The following is a 15702-nucleotide window of genomic DNA, read 5'->3' on the forward strand; positions in this document are numbered from 1 at the left end:
TTTTTTTTTTTTTTTTTTAGGTGGACACAACATCTTTATTTTATTTTTATGTGGTGCTGAGAATCAAGCCCTAAAATTGATCATTGTTTTTGCTAAATTAGTCATGAGCATATTTCAACTCTTCCTGCAAGTTTGTACATTCTTAGTGAAATTCTTCCCTCTTTTTCTATTTTCACTGGGGCTAAAGATTTTATAACCTGTGTCTCACAGGTTTGGGCAGCTGTGTCAGGTCCCATGTCACAAGGGCTATGGACACCCTTAGCATGCCATCATGGTCACAAGGTCCTTTTACTGCTCGTATGTCGTACAGCAGTTCATGTTCTCAGGAGGTAGCCTAGGGACCAACACAGGTGAAGCAAGGCTCCACCCCAGCCCCACTGAGGCTGGCACTGCTGAGACACTGGTCTTGGAGGACACGGGTCAGGAGAGTCAGCTCTTTCAAAGGCAGGACAATAGACTCTCCTGCATGGTACCTGCAGAACTAGGCAGGCACCACCCACCATTGAGCACGTGCTTCCTCAGGACACCCAGTCCATCCTAGAACACCCATAACAGGGAGAGCTAAGGCCAGCACCCTTGCACGCTTTAATATTTACTGTGTGGCTTCTGGCGGATGATGGTGGTGCCCTTCGGCGTCACCCTATTGGTGGATGGAATCTGTGCGTTGTGCAACGCTGCGCCTTTCACCAGCCTCTTTGAGCTTTGGTGCCCTCCTCTGGAAATGGAGGCACTAGTACCCGGCTCAGGGGAGCAGAGTGGGAAGGACATGACACGAGGGTGGTAGGACACAGAGTGGACACTAAACACAGCATTTCAGGCCCTTCCCCTCCCTTGATAGTACTTGGAAGGCAAGAGTTCCATTTCTTGCCAATAGAGAAGCAGTACATATGAGCTCGCTGTGCATGGTACACACTCTAAAGAAGAACACTTCTAAAGCGTTCCAGCTATTGCATTACCGTGAGCCCACAGACTGAATAATGTTCTAAAATTTTTCATTTCTTGATTGCTTACAAAGCATTTCTTTCTGTTGTTTCATTGAGCACCCCACACTCCCACCCCGACCCTGCCCCACCAATGCTGTGGAGCATTGTTTCCCCAGGTAACAGATGGAAAAGTGAAGCTCAAAGGAAAGGAAGCACCAGGGGCCAGGTCTTCCCTTCCACAGCCGGGGCTTTTTCTGCCCTCTTCTGAAGGAGGCTGGGCTGGCCTGAGGTGAGTCAGGTTTCAGACAAGTGGGACTCAGTGGAAACTGCACCTCAACCCTTCAGGACCACACTCTGGTTGGGCCATTCGCCCTCCAGCTGGCTTGCCCAGCACCCAGCACCCTCTTCAAATCCTCGAGTTTAGACACAAACTGAGGGAAAATAAGAATTGGATCAGGTCTTCACACACCACTGACTCAAACATCTTGACTGGGCTGATCATTGTCTCAGTCAAATACACAGTGTTTTTCCTTAACTGATTAGGTGACTGCAATACGTGGTTAACTACAGAACAGAATGGTCCAACAGATTTTCATTCACCAGAAATACACTTGATACTAGAGATACCAAAAGAAAATTGTCATCCGATACCTGGAGTATCGGATGACAGGCCATCTTTTTGTGTTTTTTTATTTCAAACAGTGAAATTGAGCTTGAGTTTCTGCCCTCTGTCCTCATGTAAGTGGCGGCCCATCACTTGTTAACTTGGCATTGTATATAACTATCTCAACAGATGGCCCCAGACATCTTATCTGAGGCCAAGGGAATTTCAGAGGCTGAGAGGAATAAATTACTGCCACTGCTACTGGCTTAAGCTGCTGGAGGGATCTTTAGACTTGCAAATCCGACCATGTCACACCCTGCTTCCAACCATCCGTGGGCTCCTGGTGGCCTGCAGAAGCTTGTTGTTCTCTCAGTGCGCCATGCTGCTTCTCACCTCCATACCTTCCCCACGCTGTCCTGCCTGCCCAGAATGCCCTTCTCCTGCTTCTCACCTGGCTAACTCATCCTTCAAGACTCTGCTCAGGGGACTGCTCCAGGAAACCTTTCCGTACCTCCCAGGCTGGGTAAGATGCTCACTGTGTGTGTCTCCATCACAGAACTTACCATATATCCTGTGTCATCTGCTCATGTGTGTCTGCCACTGGATCACGTTTCCCCCAAGGGCAAGGTCGAGCTTCTTCTGTCCGTTTTTGTAGCCTATTTCCCGGCCTGATGCCTATTCACACAGAATGTCTTCTGGAGTATTTGTTGAATGGACAATGAATGAATGTGTGAATGACCATATTCATCCTGTGCCTCCATAGTCACCATGGAGCCTCCACAAGGCTTTATTCTGTCTAGTGACTTTCCCTGCTCATATGAAAGAGGTGCTTTTGAGATGCATCACAGCAATGGCAGAGCCTCTGTTCTAGCCAGTATACATCTGCACTTTATATAATTACTTTTTCTAAACAGACCTGATTTCATAAATTCATGAACTCTTAATTACAGGGTAATCTTAAGAGGTTACCTCATCCTACCCCCTGCCCAGTGCAGAGCCTTTAATTCTGTGATGACAGAAAGGCATTCTCCCTACCCCACCCCAGAGCCACATCCTAGAAGGAAGGACTCAGAATTAGAGCCAACAGTCCTGGTTCTAAATCCAAGCTCTGCTTTCTGCTAGCTGTGTGACTGCCACTGAGTTGATTTCTTTAAGCCTCAAAGAGGTGATAATAATGTAGTCTCCACTGCTTTCCAAATCAATTCCTTTCTCAGGTTCAGGAAGTAGGAACTGGGCTGGCAAAGGATAGCATGTTACGGGAGCCTGGTTGTTTTTGGAGTCTGGGACAGCAAATAGGAAGAGTATTAGGATTAAGAAATTAGGAATGGTCCTAATCAGCTGGACTGTTATGAGAGGCTGACAGGGGTGGGCGATGAAGTCCTCTGTAAATGGGGAAGTGTCACGCTCTGTCAATACTTCAGTTCTTGCTGGCCATCACTGCCCAGTTACTTATCTCCCCTGGTCCCAAACTGTGTGGTAGCTGGGGCCACTCAGGGAAAATCCACTCCCTCTGCCATACGCTGGCCTGAGGTTAAGACCATTTAGAGATGCTCTTGCCACCTGCCTCCCCAACCCCAGCCCTTCATCTCTCTGGTCTCTCCTCCTTCAGCAGACCCTATAAATCACCTTGTACAGATTCCATTTTTGCAATTACATGTTCATTTGAATTGATCTCCTTTGGACACATGAAGCCAATTTTGATAGATTGCTCCAGATCCCATCCTTTGCTTTAGTGGGGAGAAGGGGAGGACAAAAATGGATTATTAAATTCCCAGGAGCACAGAATGAGACAAGAACTGAGCCATTTCTGTCTGGTGGCCCTAGTCCAGGCCCTTTACATTTTAAAAAGGGTCGTTAAAAGGATTATCAGATTCCTAGTGGCCCATTGAGACCATCAATCTTGCCCTTGACTTTGTTTTCTTTGTGTTAACACAACCAAGGATGCTTTTTATAATATCTCTGGTGCAACTGGGATTTTAGTTATGTATTCTTAGCAGATAAAAATTTAGAAAAAGGATTTAACAACAGTAATATAAGTAAATAAGTAAATAGCAGGGCAGAAAACAGCCCCCCAACCCCCTGCAGACCTAGTACAACCCTTCCCCTGATCTTCACTAGAGCATTTCCTCCCTAGGGGACCCAGAGAGTAGAAAAGGTAGGAATCTGCCCCAGGTCTCTGGTCTGGCTTTTATGAAATGCAGAGTTTTCCAGTCTACAGGAAGGGATGGAACATTTATTTGGCTTTTAGGCATTTGGCCTAATTTCATCCTTAGAATAAAGTTAGAGTCCGTTGTTCTCCCCATTCACAGACAAAGAAATCAAAACCGAGTGATTAAGAACAAAGTCACACAACTTATAAGTGATGAGCTAGATTTGAAGCCAGGTCTGGGTGACTCTAGAGTGCATCCTCTGTCTGGTCCTTGGGCCATCACTGGGATTCCTGTTGGGAAAAAGGCACACATCCTCCTGAACAGGAGTCTCCTCGTTCTCTCCCAAACGTACCACTCCAAACACTCATTTGTGGAAAACGAGTCACGTGAAGGTCACAGATGCAGGGTTTGATCAGCACAGCTCACCCCCCCAACCCAACCCAGAATTAAGCCTTGTGGTGGCAATATTTGTCTAGCTGTGGTCCTAGCTACTCTTCTGGTGGTGATGAGCCACATCTGGAGGACTCTGTGACCCTAGGCTGGTAGACTGACTGGCAGCCACACAGGTAGATCTTGGACGTGAGTGGGGATGGGCACTCCTAGACCAAGAAGACACTGCCTTCTGGGGATGTCTTCTTTGCCAGGGGCAAAGTCAGCCAGGGTCGGGGAGTGGGGTGGTAGTGGTGGTGGTGTCGTGTAATAGAATTAGGGTTGAGGCGATGCAGGACTGGCCAGGCAATTGTTGGGGGCTTAGCCCCAAAGGATAAATCTCTCAGTTAATGTAACTGGGAGCTCTGATCAGAGACCTGTAGAAGTCACTGGCTCCAGCCAGAACTAGTCCGGGTCAGCTCATGTGGAACCCAGTTCAGATGCAGCAGACAAATTTGGAATCTCTGTATTTGTAGAGAATGAGCTCTTCAGTTAAGGTCCTGACGTTGCTGTGTGTTCCCTATGTGACCTTTGGCAACTTACATCCCTTTCTGAGCCTGTTTTCAAGTTCCGGAAAATGGATGAGAGAATGAGCTCCATCTGCAGCCTGATGCATTGTGAGAACCAAAAACCATGTTGTGTGTATAGTCCTCCTAGAAATCCAGAAAGACACAGAAAAGGCTGCTAAGGTACAGTGCCACCTGTAAACGTGATTGTCAGCAGTTGATCTTGTATGAGTTTTTTTTAGACCACCTACTGGTGCCAGCCCAATGCTGGAACTTTCTGGATCTCTACTATATTCCATGGCCTAGCACATAGTAGGCACTTTAAAAATATTTATAGGAACATTTTGTTTGAAAGGAAGAAAGCAAGAAGGTGAGAAAAGAGAGGAGGGGAAGGAAAGAGGGAGGGAGGAAGGGAAAGAGAGAAGCAGCAGACGTGGGGGTCCCTGCCCTTGGAGCACAGACCAGAGGCAGCTGTGAACCAGTTGACAACTGAAGTGAGGCAGCAGCTGGGGTGGGGGCCTGTGGGAACACTGGAGAAGCTGGGGGCTGGGTGTCAGCAGTGGTCCCACTGAGGAAGTGGCCCTGGAACTGAATCTTCAGTCAGCGAGGGGGACTTCCATAGACAGTGGGGCGGTGGGTGGCTGGCAGCCAGCTCTGCAGACCTGAGAAGCAGCAGAGTGGCAGAGGCTGGTGAGTGGGGCATGGGGTCCAGGGCAGAAGGGTGTGTCCTGTTTGGAGATCTCACCTGCAGTGTGGCTTTTAGTTCTGGGCTCATACTCCCAAGAGATGGGAACTAACCGAGACAGGTTATGAGGGCGCCAGGTGAGACAGTGAGGGCTCTGGAAGCCAAGTGTGCAACTATTGTGACGCTTGTGTTGCACAGAGAGGCCAGGAATTAGGACACAACTGCTGCCACTTTAAATTTCTGAAAGGCTGTCCTGAGGCAGGCAGCAGGGTGTCCCCAAGAGGGTGGCTTCAGAGTTCGAGGCCTGGATCAGGGCAGGGTTGTGCAGAGTGGAGCTGCAGGGAACACAAGTTTCTAGAAGTTCAGATCTAACCAGTGGTCACCAAGGAGTAGGCCACCTCACTGGGGCAGGTGCCAGCCCCAAAGACAGCCCAGCCAGGTGACAGGGGACAGCAGCAGAGGCCCAGAAGGCCCCACTGCCCCCCGGCCTGCCCTCTGGTTCGGCTCTATGGAACTGTGCTTCCATGAAACAGAGAGGGAAGACTTCTCCTACCAAGGATGTCTTTGTCCCTTAAAGATCCGTTGGAGTCTCTGAAGAGACACAGGCTAATAGGGGCTCAGGGGCAGGGCTGGGGTGGCACCTGGTGCTGGGGGTGGCAGGTGTTTGGAATGTATGCTTAACAGTCTTTCTGGTGGCTGCTCAAGGCAGAGCCCAGGTCTCATTTCTGTGCTCCCAGCCCCAAGCCTAACACAGAGTAGGGATTTACTAGATTTTGTCCAATGAATGGATGAAAGAAAAAAATAAAAGAGAATAAAGAGAAAAAGTCACATACATACCAGTCATTCAAGACTTGCACTCGGGAGGCCAGGTACTTCTGTCAGCCAGATGCTGCTAGGTACTCAGGACACAGAGAAACAAAAAGAGCCCCAGAGTCTAGCAGGAGAGTTAGATAACAACCAAACAACATGTCAATTACTGAAATAGAGCTCCCACAGAGTCCTGTGGGGGAGAGAGCGGAGAGAGCTTCTTGCCTCTTATAGATCCTTCCTAAGAATAATGAGCCTTCCAATCCCCCAAGGCAGTGTTCCCATCTCTGGGTTAGGAGTTTTGTTTGTCTCTAACAAACAAGGGCACATGTGCAGGGCCCATGGAGGCAGGCAGGCAGGGAACAAAGCCATGATATCACCCTGTCTGGTACCCACTTCCTGGGTCCACTGTGGCATCATTGGCCTGGTCCCCACTCTTCCTATCCTGACCATCTTTGCTCCAAGTGAGTGTGCTCACTCCTTCTACCCTCTCCCTGAGGCTGGAAGGCCAGTGCTTTCATCTGGAGCTGACTATGCATTTGCTGTGTGGCTGTAGGAGAGCGACTTGCCCTCTCTAACCAGATCGCTAAGTCCCTCTTTGGGCCTACCATTTACTAAACAACCTGTATTCTAGGAGTCGCTCTGCAAGCACTCAGCCTTTTGAAAGATAAGGAAACTGAGGCTTGAAGACTAGTGTGGCCATGATGGCCACCTTGTGGCTAAGGAGCTAGGTCAACATTAGAACTCGGCTCTACCATCCTCTGGCCAGTTGGTGCACTTTCTCCTCCAAGAGGTTACTTTTTATATCACGTGTAACAGTGTATGTTAAAACATCTATCACAGGTCTGGCAGGTAGTTATTGCCCAGTTAATAAGTGTCTCTTTCTTCCTTGGGGCATTTCTACCCTGCGGAAGGCAGAGGATTCTAGGACAGGGCCCTGTGCTAGGAGTGCTATGTAGTTCTGGGCTGCTTTGATAGTAAAATAGGAGACGATCTGGAAGGGAAAAAAATACACACGGGCAGATTATAGGATCAGGATTGTATGTAAGAACAGCAGTCAGTGGGAGGCAATGCAGGCCTTTCTCCATCACAGAGCCCTGTGATGCTGCTCTGGCTCTGGGAAGCAGAAATCAAATGTCAGTGTGTGTGTCCTTGGGAGGCCTTAACTGTCTCCATGGAAACAAGAAAAGGCAGAATGTGAAGTATCTCAGACTTAGGATGTTTCACCTAATCTCGGAAGGCTAAGTTTTACAAAGAAGTCAGAATCTGGCACAGAAAGCAGAAAGGCATGCTGGACAGGCACTCTACCCTAGCCCAAAAGGCTCTTCTTTATTCACTCATTGGAATGTATTTAGTCTGGCCTCCCTGGGTCAGGGACAGTTTTAGGTACAGAAGATACAATGATGTACAAAATGGATTTGGTCCCTCCCCTTTGAACACTTCCATCTAGTAGGAGAAACATTAATCCAAAAGAATATAAGAAATCGCAAAGCCGGGCGCAGGGAGCACGCCTGTGATCCCAGCAACTCAGGAGGCTGAGGCAGGAGGATCGTGAGTTCAAAACCAGCCTTAGCAACTAAGTGAAGACCTAACAACTCAATGAGACCCTGTCTCAACATAAAGTATAAAAAAGGGCTCAGTGGTTAAAGGCCCCTGGATTCAATTCCTGGTGCCAGGAAAGAGAGAGAGAGAGAGAGAGAGGAAGGAAGAAATTGCTAAGAAAAAAGAGAGAAAGGAATGTTTCAGGGACAGGAGAGCTGGCAGTAGTGGGGCCACCACCGACTGTGGGCTCAGGGAAGGTCCCCCTGGGCAGCGCTCCAATGAGCAGACATTAATCAGGTGAGGAGGGGACAGGAGAATTTCCCAGGAGACACAGCATGTGCAAAAGCCATAAAAATGGGAAGGAGCTGGGCATGCTGAAGGAACAGGGGGGACCCTGGGGGCTGGGGCACAGGAGCCAGGGAGGTGGTGGGAGCAGGCTACTCAACTGGATGACCACGAACAGACCTTACTCTTTATTCTTTGTGCAAGGAGAAGCCACTGAAAGGTTGGTTGTGAGCAGGGAAGGGACAGGACCAGATTTGCTTTCTTGAAACATTAGGATCTCAGTGTAGAGAATGCATTGGAGAAGGGCCAAGATGGGACCTGGGACTCCAGTTAGGAGGCTGTGGACAGTGGTCTAGAGAGTGGACGGCATGGCAAGGGAGGTGGTGAGATAGATGGGACTGGAGGTCGCAAGAAGGAGGTTAGGCGAGCGTTTCAAGGGAGAGGGAGATCTCACCCTGGATGACTGGGTTCCTGGATGGGGCCAGGAATAGAGGATAAACTAGATTTCCGCAATGATAGTCAATCTTCCTGTTTGGATTCCTTGTTCTAGATGCTGTGCTGGGCAATGGGGCTGCAGGTGAGGAGTGTAGCCCCTGCCTTTGGGGAACTCACAGTCTGCTGGGGGAGCTGCCTGGCAGCTGGGGCACCCAGGAATGTGGAGGGAGACGGCACAGCGGTGCTGCAGATGTACACACAGGAGGAGCTTGTGAGGAGGTGGGACCCAGGCCAAGCCTTCAAGGTCAGCCAGGGCTTCTTCAGGGAAGAGGGGTGGAAGAGGTGACCAGGAGGCAGGAACAGCAGACACAGCACAGAGAGACTGTAAACAGCATGAGAGGACAAGGCAGGGAGAAGGGCTCAGAGGAGGGCTGCCTTCCTCCATGCTGCATGAGGGTCAAAGGAGATAAACTGTTCTTGCCATTACCGTGGGGACGGACTTATTTGTGTAACACACCTGAGCCCTCTACACATGCCAGGAATTATGACTTCAGATGCCTGCCTAACGGGACCCTCTGATCCTCTGTCCTAACAATTAGCACTTTTATCGTTATCCCCATTTTACAGGTGGGGAAACTAAGGTCTGTGTGGTTGGGAAATTGCCCAAGCTCTCAGGCAATGAGCAGCACAGAAGCCAAGTTAAACATAGCTGGTCTTTCTCACTTTTGAGAGGTCAGTGCTGATAGGGCGCCCAGGATGGGAGGTAAAGGGCCTGTATCCTATGCAATCTTCAGAGTATCTGCAGCTGGCCTAGAGAATCAGGTTCAGTTAGGCAAGTCAGCCATGCCCAAGGACAGCTGGCCTGTGGCTGAGAAGGGCTGACTCCAGCCCACATCTTCTAGCCAAGTTCCATGCTCCCTTCCACTCAGCACTTCGATCGCAGCCCCAGCACACTGGAGGAGGTGGGCATTTTACAGATGGGGAGACTGGCAGGGAACTGTGGGGCCAAGTGGCAATAGTCAGTGTCAATGAGGTTTTCATGGTGCCCCTGAGGGCAGTTTTGTGCATAGGAAAACTTGTCAAGGCCATTTTGGTTTTAAAAAAGAATGCTTAAGTGAGCTGGGGATATAGCTCAGTTGGTAGAGTGCTTGCCTTGCATGCACAAGGCCCTGGGTTCAAAGCACCACAACAAGAAGGAAAAAACAAAAAAAAAAGGAGTAAGCAGGGATGCAGGATTAAAAAAGAATGCTTAATTTATAAAAGTAAGAAAGTAAAAAATCCAGTGGGATGTAACAATGTCTGTTAGGAAGAGCCTTATTTATAACTTAATTCAACTCCCCTAAATAATTTAAGTTAAATTATAAATACTTTAAAATAAATGGAGCATAAAAATATGTTGGGTATCAGGTTGTCACAAAAGTCCCATTATTGTTTTTATAGCTGTCTTATATTTTTCAACTTTAAATTACAAGTCTCATTTAATAGATCAATGGCTTGCCTAGACCTGTGCAGGAAACAGCCTGCCAATCATTCACCAGCAGGGCCAGGGCAAAGCCAGAAGCTTTTCTTCCCCAAAGTGCCCTGAAAACATGTCGGTCCCATCTCCCTTTCCTTCTATCTCATCAGATGCCATGACGGCAGCTGGTTGAAGGGTTTAATGCTATTTACTTTCTTCTCAAGTCCCATCCACCAGAATTTTCGATAGTACAAAGAAGTTGAATTTTGCTTTTCTCAACATGAAGAAAAGTTAAAAGAGTTTCTGCTATTTGGTCTTCTTACTTAAAAGATCCAACATTGCTTATTTTAAAATTGCCCAACAAAGGGACCCATTGCCAGGCAAACACTCTTACCCCTAGATTTTATTTCATGATAAAATATAGGAAGTAAATGTTCAGGCTTTCATGGTAAGTGGCAAAGGGTTTGTTTCGAGACAGAGCCTCACTATGTTGCCCAGAATGGTCTGGAACTCCTGAGCTCAAGCGATCCTCCCATTTTAACATACCCAGTGGTTGGGACCCAAGCGTGTGCCACCATGCCCAGGCACCAAAAGGGTTTTAATTATTCATTTAATATCCTGATTATATTACAAACTTCCTTATAAAAAGAAAAAAGTACATAAGAAAAACTAAAATAAATTATCATTCTAACTTAATTATTCTATTACATGATCACAAGATGAATCTATTATTCTAAGATGACAAAGTATCTTAAACATTACACATAGTTTCAAGCTAAATCAAAGCAGATTTTTCCTAAAGTTAATACAATAAAAAGTTAACAGTTTGCGATTAACTTATCAGTTCTAATCTTAATTCTAAACTATCTCATGATTAAAGACATTTAGCTACTAAGGGAAAGTATTTATTAATCAAATCAATACAAGGTTATTGATCCCTGCAATTTTGGGGTTAGTGTACAGCTGGCTGAGAGTGCTTATTAGACTGAGGTTTCGGGGGGTGTCATGGGAGGCAATGCCACAAACATCCAGAGAAACTCTTTCCTGCCCAAGGCTATAGCTGAGGAGCCAGGCTTGTTTATGATCTCCATGCCAACAGGGCACTCCCATGGCCTGCCAATGGGGTAGTTCTGTAGCCCAAGCCCCTGAGATCAGGCTTAACCCTGGTCACCATCTTTTGCCCCCTCTGAGCTTTATCACCCCATCAAGAAGACTGTGCCCAGGTCACTAAAGGCCTGAGAGGATACCTCTAATCGATTCCCTGCTTGATTCTGTTCTGAATTCAGTTTTTCATTTTCCTCTCTGGCTAGCTACCAATGACTAGAATGGTTTTAATATCATCTTTGGATCCTGCATACTCCTGGCTCTGTCCTCATGGCCAGTACAACTGCGCTTTGTGCTGAGCCAGGAGGCCTCCTTCAGCTCTCCCAGCTACTGTGATACTCAGAGACAGTGAGGGAACTGGACAGACAGACTGCCTGCCACAGTGGACCCCGATGACAGGGGTCAGCCCCTAGGCAGCTTGAGATGCCAAATTCAGTGAAAACCTTCTAGATCACGACTTAGAAGAAGAAAAACAGCCCAAAATTGTGTAATTTTACTTCTAAGCACATAAATAGAAAAAATAATCATAAAACTGCTCAATCCTACCTTGGTACCAAGCACTCTGTGTGCAGACCTCTATCATCACAAACTTGGGAGGAATTTCACTATTCCCAACCAATAGATGACAAGGGAGGCCCAGAGAGATTAGTCCATAATGAGGTGAGGAAGCGTTGCCAGGTGGAGGTGTCACTGGAGCAGCTGCAAGAAGCAGGTAAGACTATTCCTGAAAGCCTGGGAGGACCTGTGAAGATGCTGACGTGGTTCTAAGCTCACGAACCTTGTGGTGAAGAGTAGAAGACTAATAATTAGAGCTCCCTTGCACTGAGCACCTGCTCTGTGACAGACCCTGGAGCAGGAAAGACCACAGATCAATCCCAGGGCAGAAAGACCCAGACCTTAGTCCCTGGTGTCCCCTCACTGCCTTCTTCACTTGCCCTCTCTGGACCTCAGTTTCTTCATTTAAAATCTAGAGTAATAAAATCCTACCATGTGCTTCCTAGGGCTGCCGTGTTCTGAAATGAGATATGAGAAGTGATTTGGAAGGCGTCATGTGCCCAGGGGTGCCAGGGTCTGTGGCGCCAGTTGAGCAATACCTCTCTTGAGTGGTGGCTTTTAGTCTGGCCTTCGAGGAAGGGGTGAGAGCTGGCCAGGCCGGAGTGTGGCAGTGTTTGTCACATGCTCTCTGCAGGTGGGTGAGTCAAAGGATGGGGAGGTGGCTGCAGTGAGGACTCTTGGCTACAGGAAATAAGTCCAAAAGCTTTGGAGCAAGAGAGAGCAAGGGTTCAAGGAGAGTAGAGGAAATGCAAGTGGGGACAGAGGGAGGGACAGGCCCCCCTCACTGCCTGAATGGGGAGTCCCAGCCAGTTGCCTACCAGAAGTGGGGTGTGGTGGGAGTGTTGTAGGAAATAATGGGGTGTACTGTCTCTAGAAAACTGAAAAGCAATAATGGAACTAGTTAAAAGTCGATCTAGTTTGTATTATTATCATGTGCTGACCATTCTAAAAAATATTGGTAATAAGTACTTTTCCCTTTACGGGGGTGAGAAGGAAGACATTCCCACTACCCCCTTTCATGTTATGTGGTGACCCCTTGCCCTTCCCAGAAATCAGCTCTTAAGGCTACAGGGAGAAAAGAAACTTGGAAGTCCTTGAAAACAAGGACGGAGTGGTCCAGCCTGTAGGGTCACCTGAGTGGAAGGCTAAGATGGCCCCAGGATGGGACCAGCAAGCCTCGAGGGATAAGTAGGGGCCTGGGTGGAGTGTGGGCTGGACTGGCTACTGGGATGCCCACTGGACGACTCCAAGTCCAGCTGCAGTACTGCCGTTGTCACCCAGGCACTGTCCCCTGTGCCACGTGCAGGTTATAATCAATTGGCAAACACATTGAATGACTGGTTCCTGCCCTTCACCCACCCCACATTTTTCACTAACACAGAAATCAGATTCTCCTCCTGCCTCACCAATAAGGACCGCCCTGCCCAAGCTCCACTAGGCCAAGTTTTATCAGGCAATCTGTGCTCTGCCTTATCCCTGGCCCAAGTTCTGTCCTCACAGTGACCACCTTTTTCTCCTTTGCAGGAGCCCAGTCCAACCTGCCGGAGAGACACATAAGAATCAAGGTCCTGTAGCCACAGAGGCAGACAAGGATCAAGGTCCTGTGGTCCCAGGGCTTCTGAAAGGTCAAGGCCCTGTGGTCCAAGAGCCTCCAAAGGATCAAGGTCCCATGGTCCCAGGACCTCCAAAGGATCAAGGTCCTATAGTCCCAGGGCTGCTGAAAGGTCAAGGCCCTGTGGTCCAAGAGCCTCTGAAGGATAAAGGTCCTGTGGTCCCAGAACCTCCAAAGGATCAAGGTCCTGTAGTCCCAGGACCTCCAAAGGATAAAGGTCCTGTGGTACCAGGATCCCTGAAAGATCAAAGTCCTGTGGTCCCAGAACCTCCCAAGGATCTAGGTTCCATGGTCCCAGAACCAGCCAAGGACCAAGGTCCCTTGATCCCAGAGCCTGTGAAGAACCAAAGTCCTATGGTTCCAGCTAAAGTTTTAGATCAAGGTTCCATGGTACCAGCATTTCTGAAGGATCAAAGTCCTGTGGTTCCAGCACCTGCTAAGGATCCAGGTCCCTTGGTCCCGGAGCATCAGAAGGATCAAAGTGCCATGGTCACAGCACCTATAAAGAGTGAAGGTCCTATGGTCTCTGGGCCTGGAAAGAGTCAAAGTTTAGCAGCCCCAGAGCCAGTCAAGGGTCAAGATGTAGTGGTCACTGAGCATCTGAAGGGTCGTGATTCTGTGGTTATGTCACCTGTAAAGGATCAAGACCCTGTGTTCCATGAGTTTATGAAGCACCAAGACCCTATTATCCCAGCACTAGCCAAGGATCAAGGTCCTATGGTCTCCGAGCCTCCAAAGAATCAAGTCCCCATGGTCACTGAGCCTATGAAGAAGCAAATTCCTATAACCCAGATGCCTCTGAAGGATCAAGATCCTCTGGTGCCAGCACCAGCAAAGGACCCAGGTCCTACGGTTCCTGAGCCTCTGAAGACTCAAGGCCCCAGGGGCCCTCAGCTGCCCACTATCTCACCTCCACCCCCTGTCATGATCCCAACTGTCCCTCATGCAGAATATATTGAAGGGTCCCCTTGATGCCCCACCCCTTGATGTACCATCAAAGGAGCTGGCCGTGGAAGGGCTCCTCCCCTCCCGGGGCAGCGAAGACACAGTTAATCTGCATGAAACGTGCTGTGTAGTCTTGCTGAAATCTAATAAAACTGGTCCCTCTGGTTCAGCAGTGTCTCCTTCCAGCTCTGTGGGGGAGGGGGCACATGCGTATACATGCCAGTTTGCTCAATAGCGTATACTCTCGAAAGCAGGCAGGCAGGCCCACCTGGGCCAGAGGAGTCTAAGAAATGCCCAGTGTTTAGCTTTTGTGGCTTTTTGGCCAAAATGCCCCAAAAAGAACAACTTAAAGGAGGGAGAGTTTATTTGGTACTCACAGTTTCATAGATGAACCACTCCATCGCTCTGGGCCTGAGCACATCATCAGGGAAGGACCCAGCAGAGGAAAGCTGCTCAGCTCATGGAGGGGTCAGGAAGCAGAGACAGAGGGGGAAGGGGCTGCAAGGAAGACGAACCAGTCTGGCCATGCCCCCAGTGACTCACCTCCTCTAGCCACACCCCACCTCCTATGGTTACCATCCAGTCAGTCCATTCAAACTAGGAGGGACTGATTAGATTACAGCTTTTATAATCTAATCATTTCACTTCTGAATATTCCTGGATTAACTGCAGCTGCCGGGTACCTCATATCCAAACCATAACTTCTAGTTCCTGTGAGTTATCAGCATGAGATGGGAGTGGGCAGGTGATGCTAGGACATCAAGGACAAAATCCCTCATGAAAATGATCAAGACAAGCCAAGGTTCAGAGCCCATGGAAGCCTAGCAAGGGCTACCAAATCCCAGCAGGCTGAGCCCTGGATGGGCTAGAGTTGGAGCCTGCAGATGAAACAGGATCAGGGACACAGCTTGGCCCAGAGTAATGCTGGGTGATAATTATTTGTCACAGACTCCATTTTAAAGCTCACACAAGAGTTAAACTTCTTGAGAAAATTAGGCCTTTGATCATGAGTGTCAGGACACTACGGAGAGCAGAACCTGCTCTGATGATCTTCATTCAATATCCATGACGGCTCAACCAGGGGCTTCTAAAAAAAAAAAAAATGCCTTGAACCTGGTACAACAGCACATGCCTGTAGTCCCAGCTACTTAGGAGTTTGAGGTGAGAAGATCACTTAGGCCCAGGGGCTCAAGGGCAACCTGGGCAACAAACAAGACCCTGTCTGAAAAAAAATTTTTTTAACTGGGTGTAATGGTTCAAGCTGGTAATCCCAGTGACTTGGAAGGCTAAGGGAAGAGTATCACAAACTTGAGGCCAGCCTTAGCAATTTAGCAAGGCCCTAAGCAACTTAACAAGTAGCAAGATCCTGTCTCAAAATAAAAAAATAAAAAGGACTTGGGATATGGCTCAGTGATTAAGCCCCACTGGTTTTAATCTTCTCTCTCTCTCTCTCTCTCTCTCTCCCCTTAACAAAATAAAAATAAAAATGCCTGAAGTCCCCCATTCATTCGTATATTCACCAGACTTTTCCTCAGTACCTACTTTGTGCCAGGATTAGGGTCACTGTGGTGAAGAATCACAGTCTTATGAAAATAAAATGGGGTGTGGGACCAGGCCCCAGGACAAGTAAAGGCCTGGTCTTGAGAGGACAGTTAAAGAGGGAT

The 15702-nt window shown here is 48.3% G+C and overlaps 1 protein-coding gene across 1 annotated transcript in view; it reads left to right on the top strand.

Moving 5' to 3' along the window:
* The window catches only part of Map6 (microtubule associated protein 6), a 72239-nt gene extending 58032 nt beyond the window's left edge, over positions 1-14207 (top strand). Inside the window, 1 exon segment of the mRNA XM_048787881.1 lies at positions 13006-14207. Within this exon segment, the coding sequence (XP_048643838.1) occupies positions 13006-14065 (1060 nt within the window). The 3' untranslated portion in view covers positions 14066-14207.
* Positions 14208-15702: the final 1495 nt, after the last annotated feature.

The sequence above is a fragment of the Marmota marmota genome, unplaced genomic scaffold (genome assembly GCF_001458135.2).
Source record: "Marmota marmota marmota unplaced genomic scaffold, marMar, whole genome shotgun sequence".
Classification (NCBI taxonomy): Eukaryota; Metazoa; Chordata; class Mammalia; order Rodentia; family Sciuridae; genus Marmota; species Marmota marmota.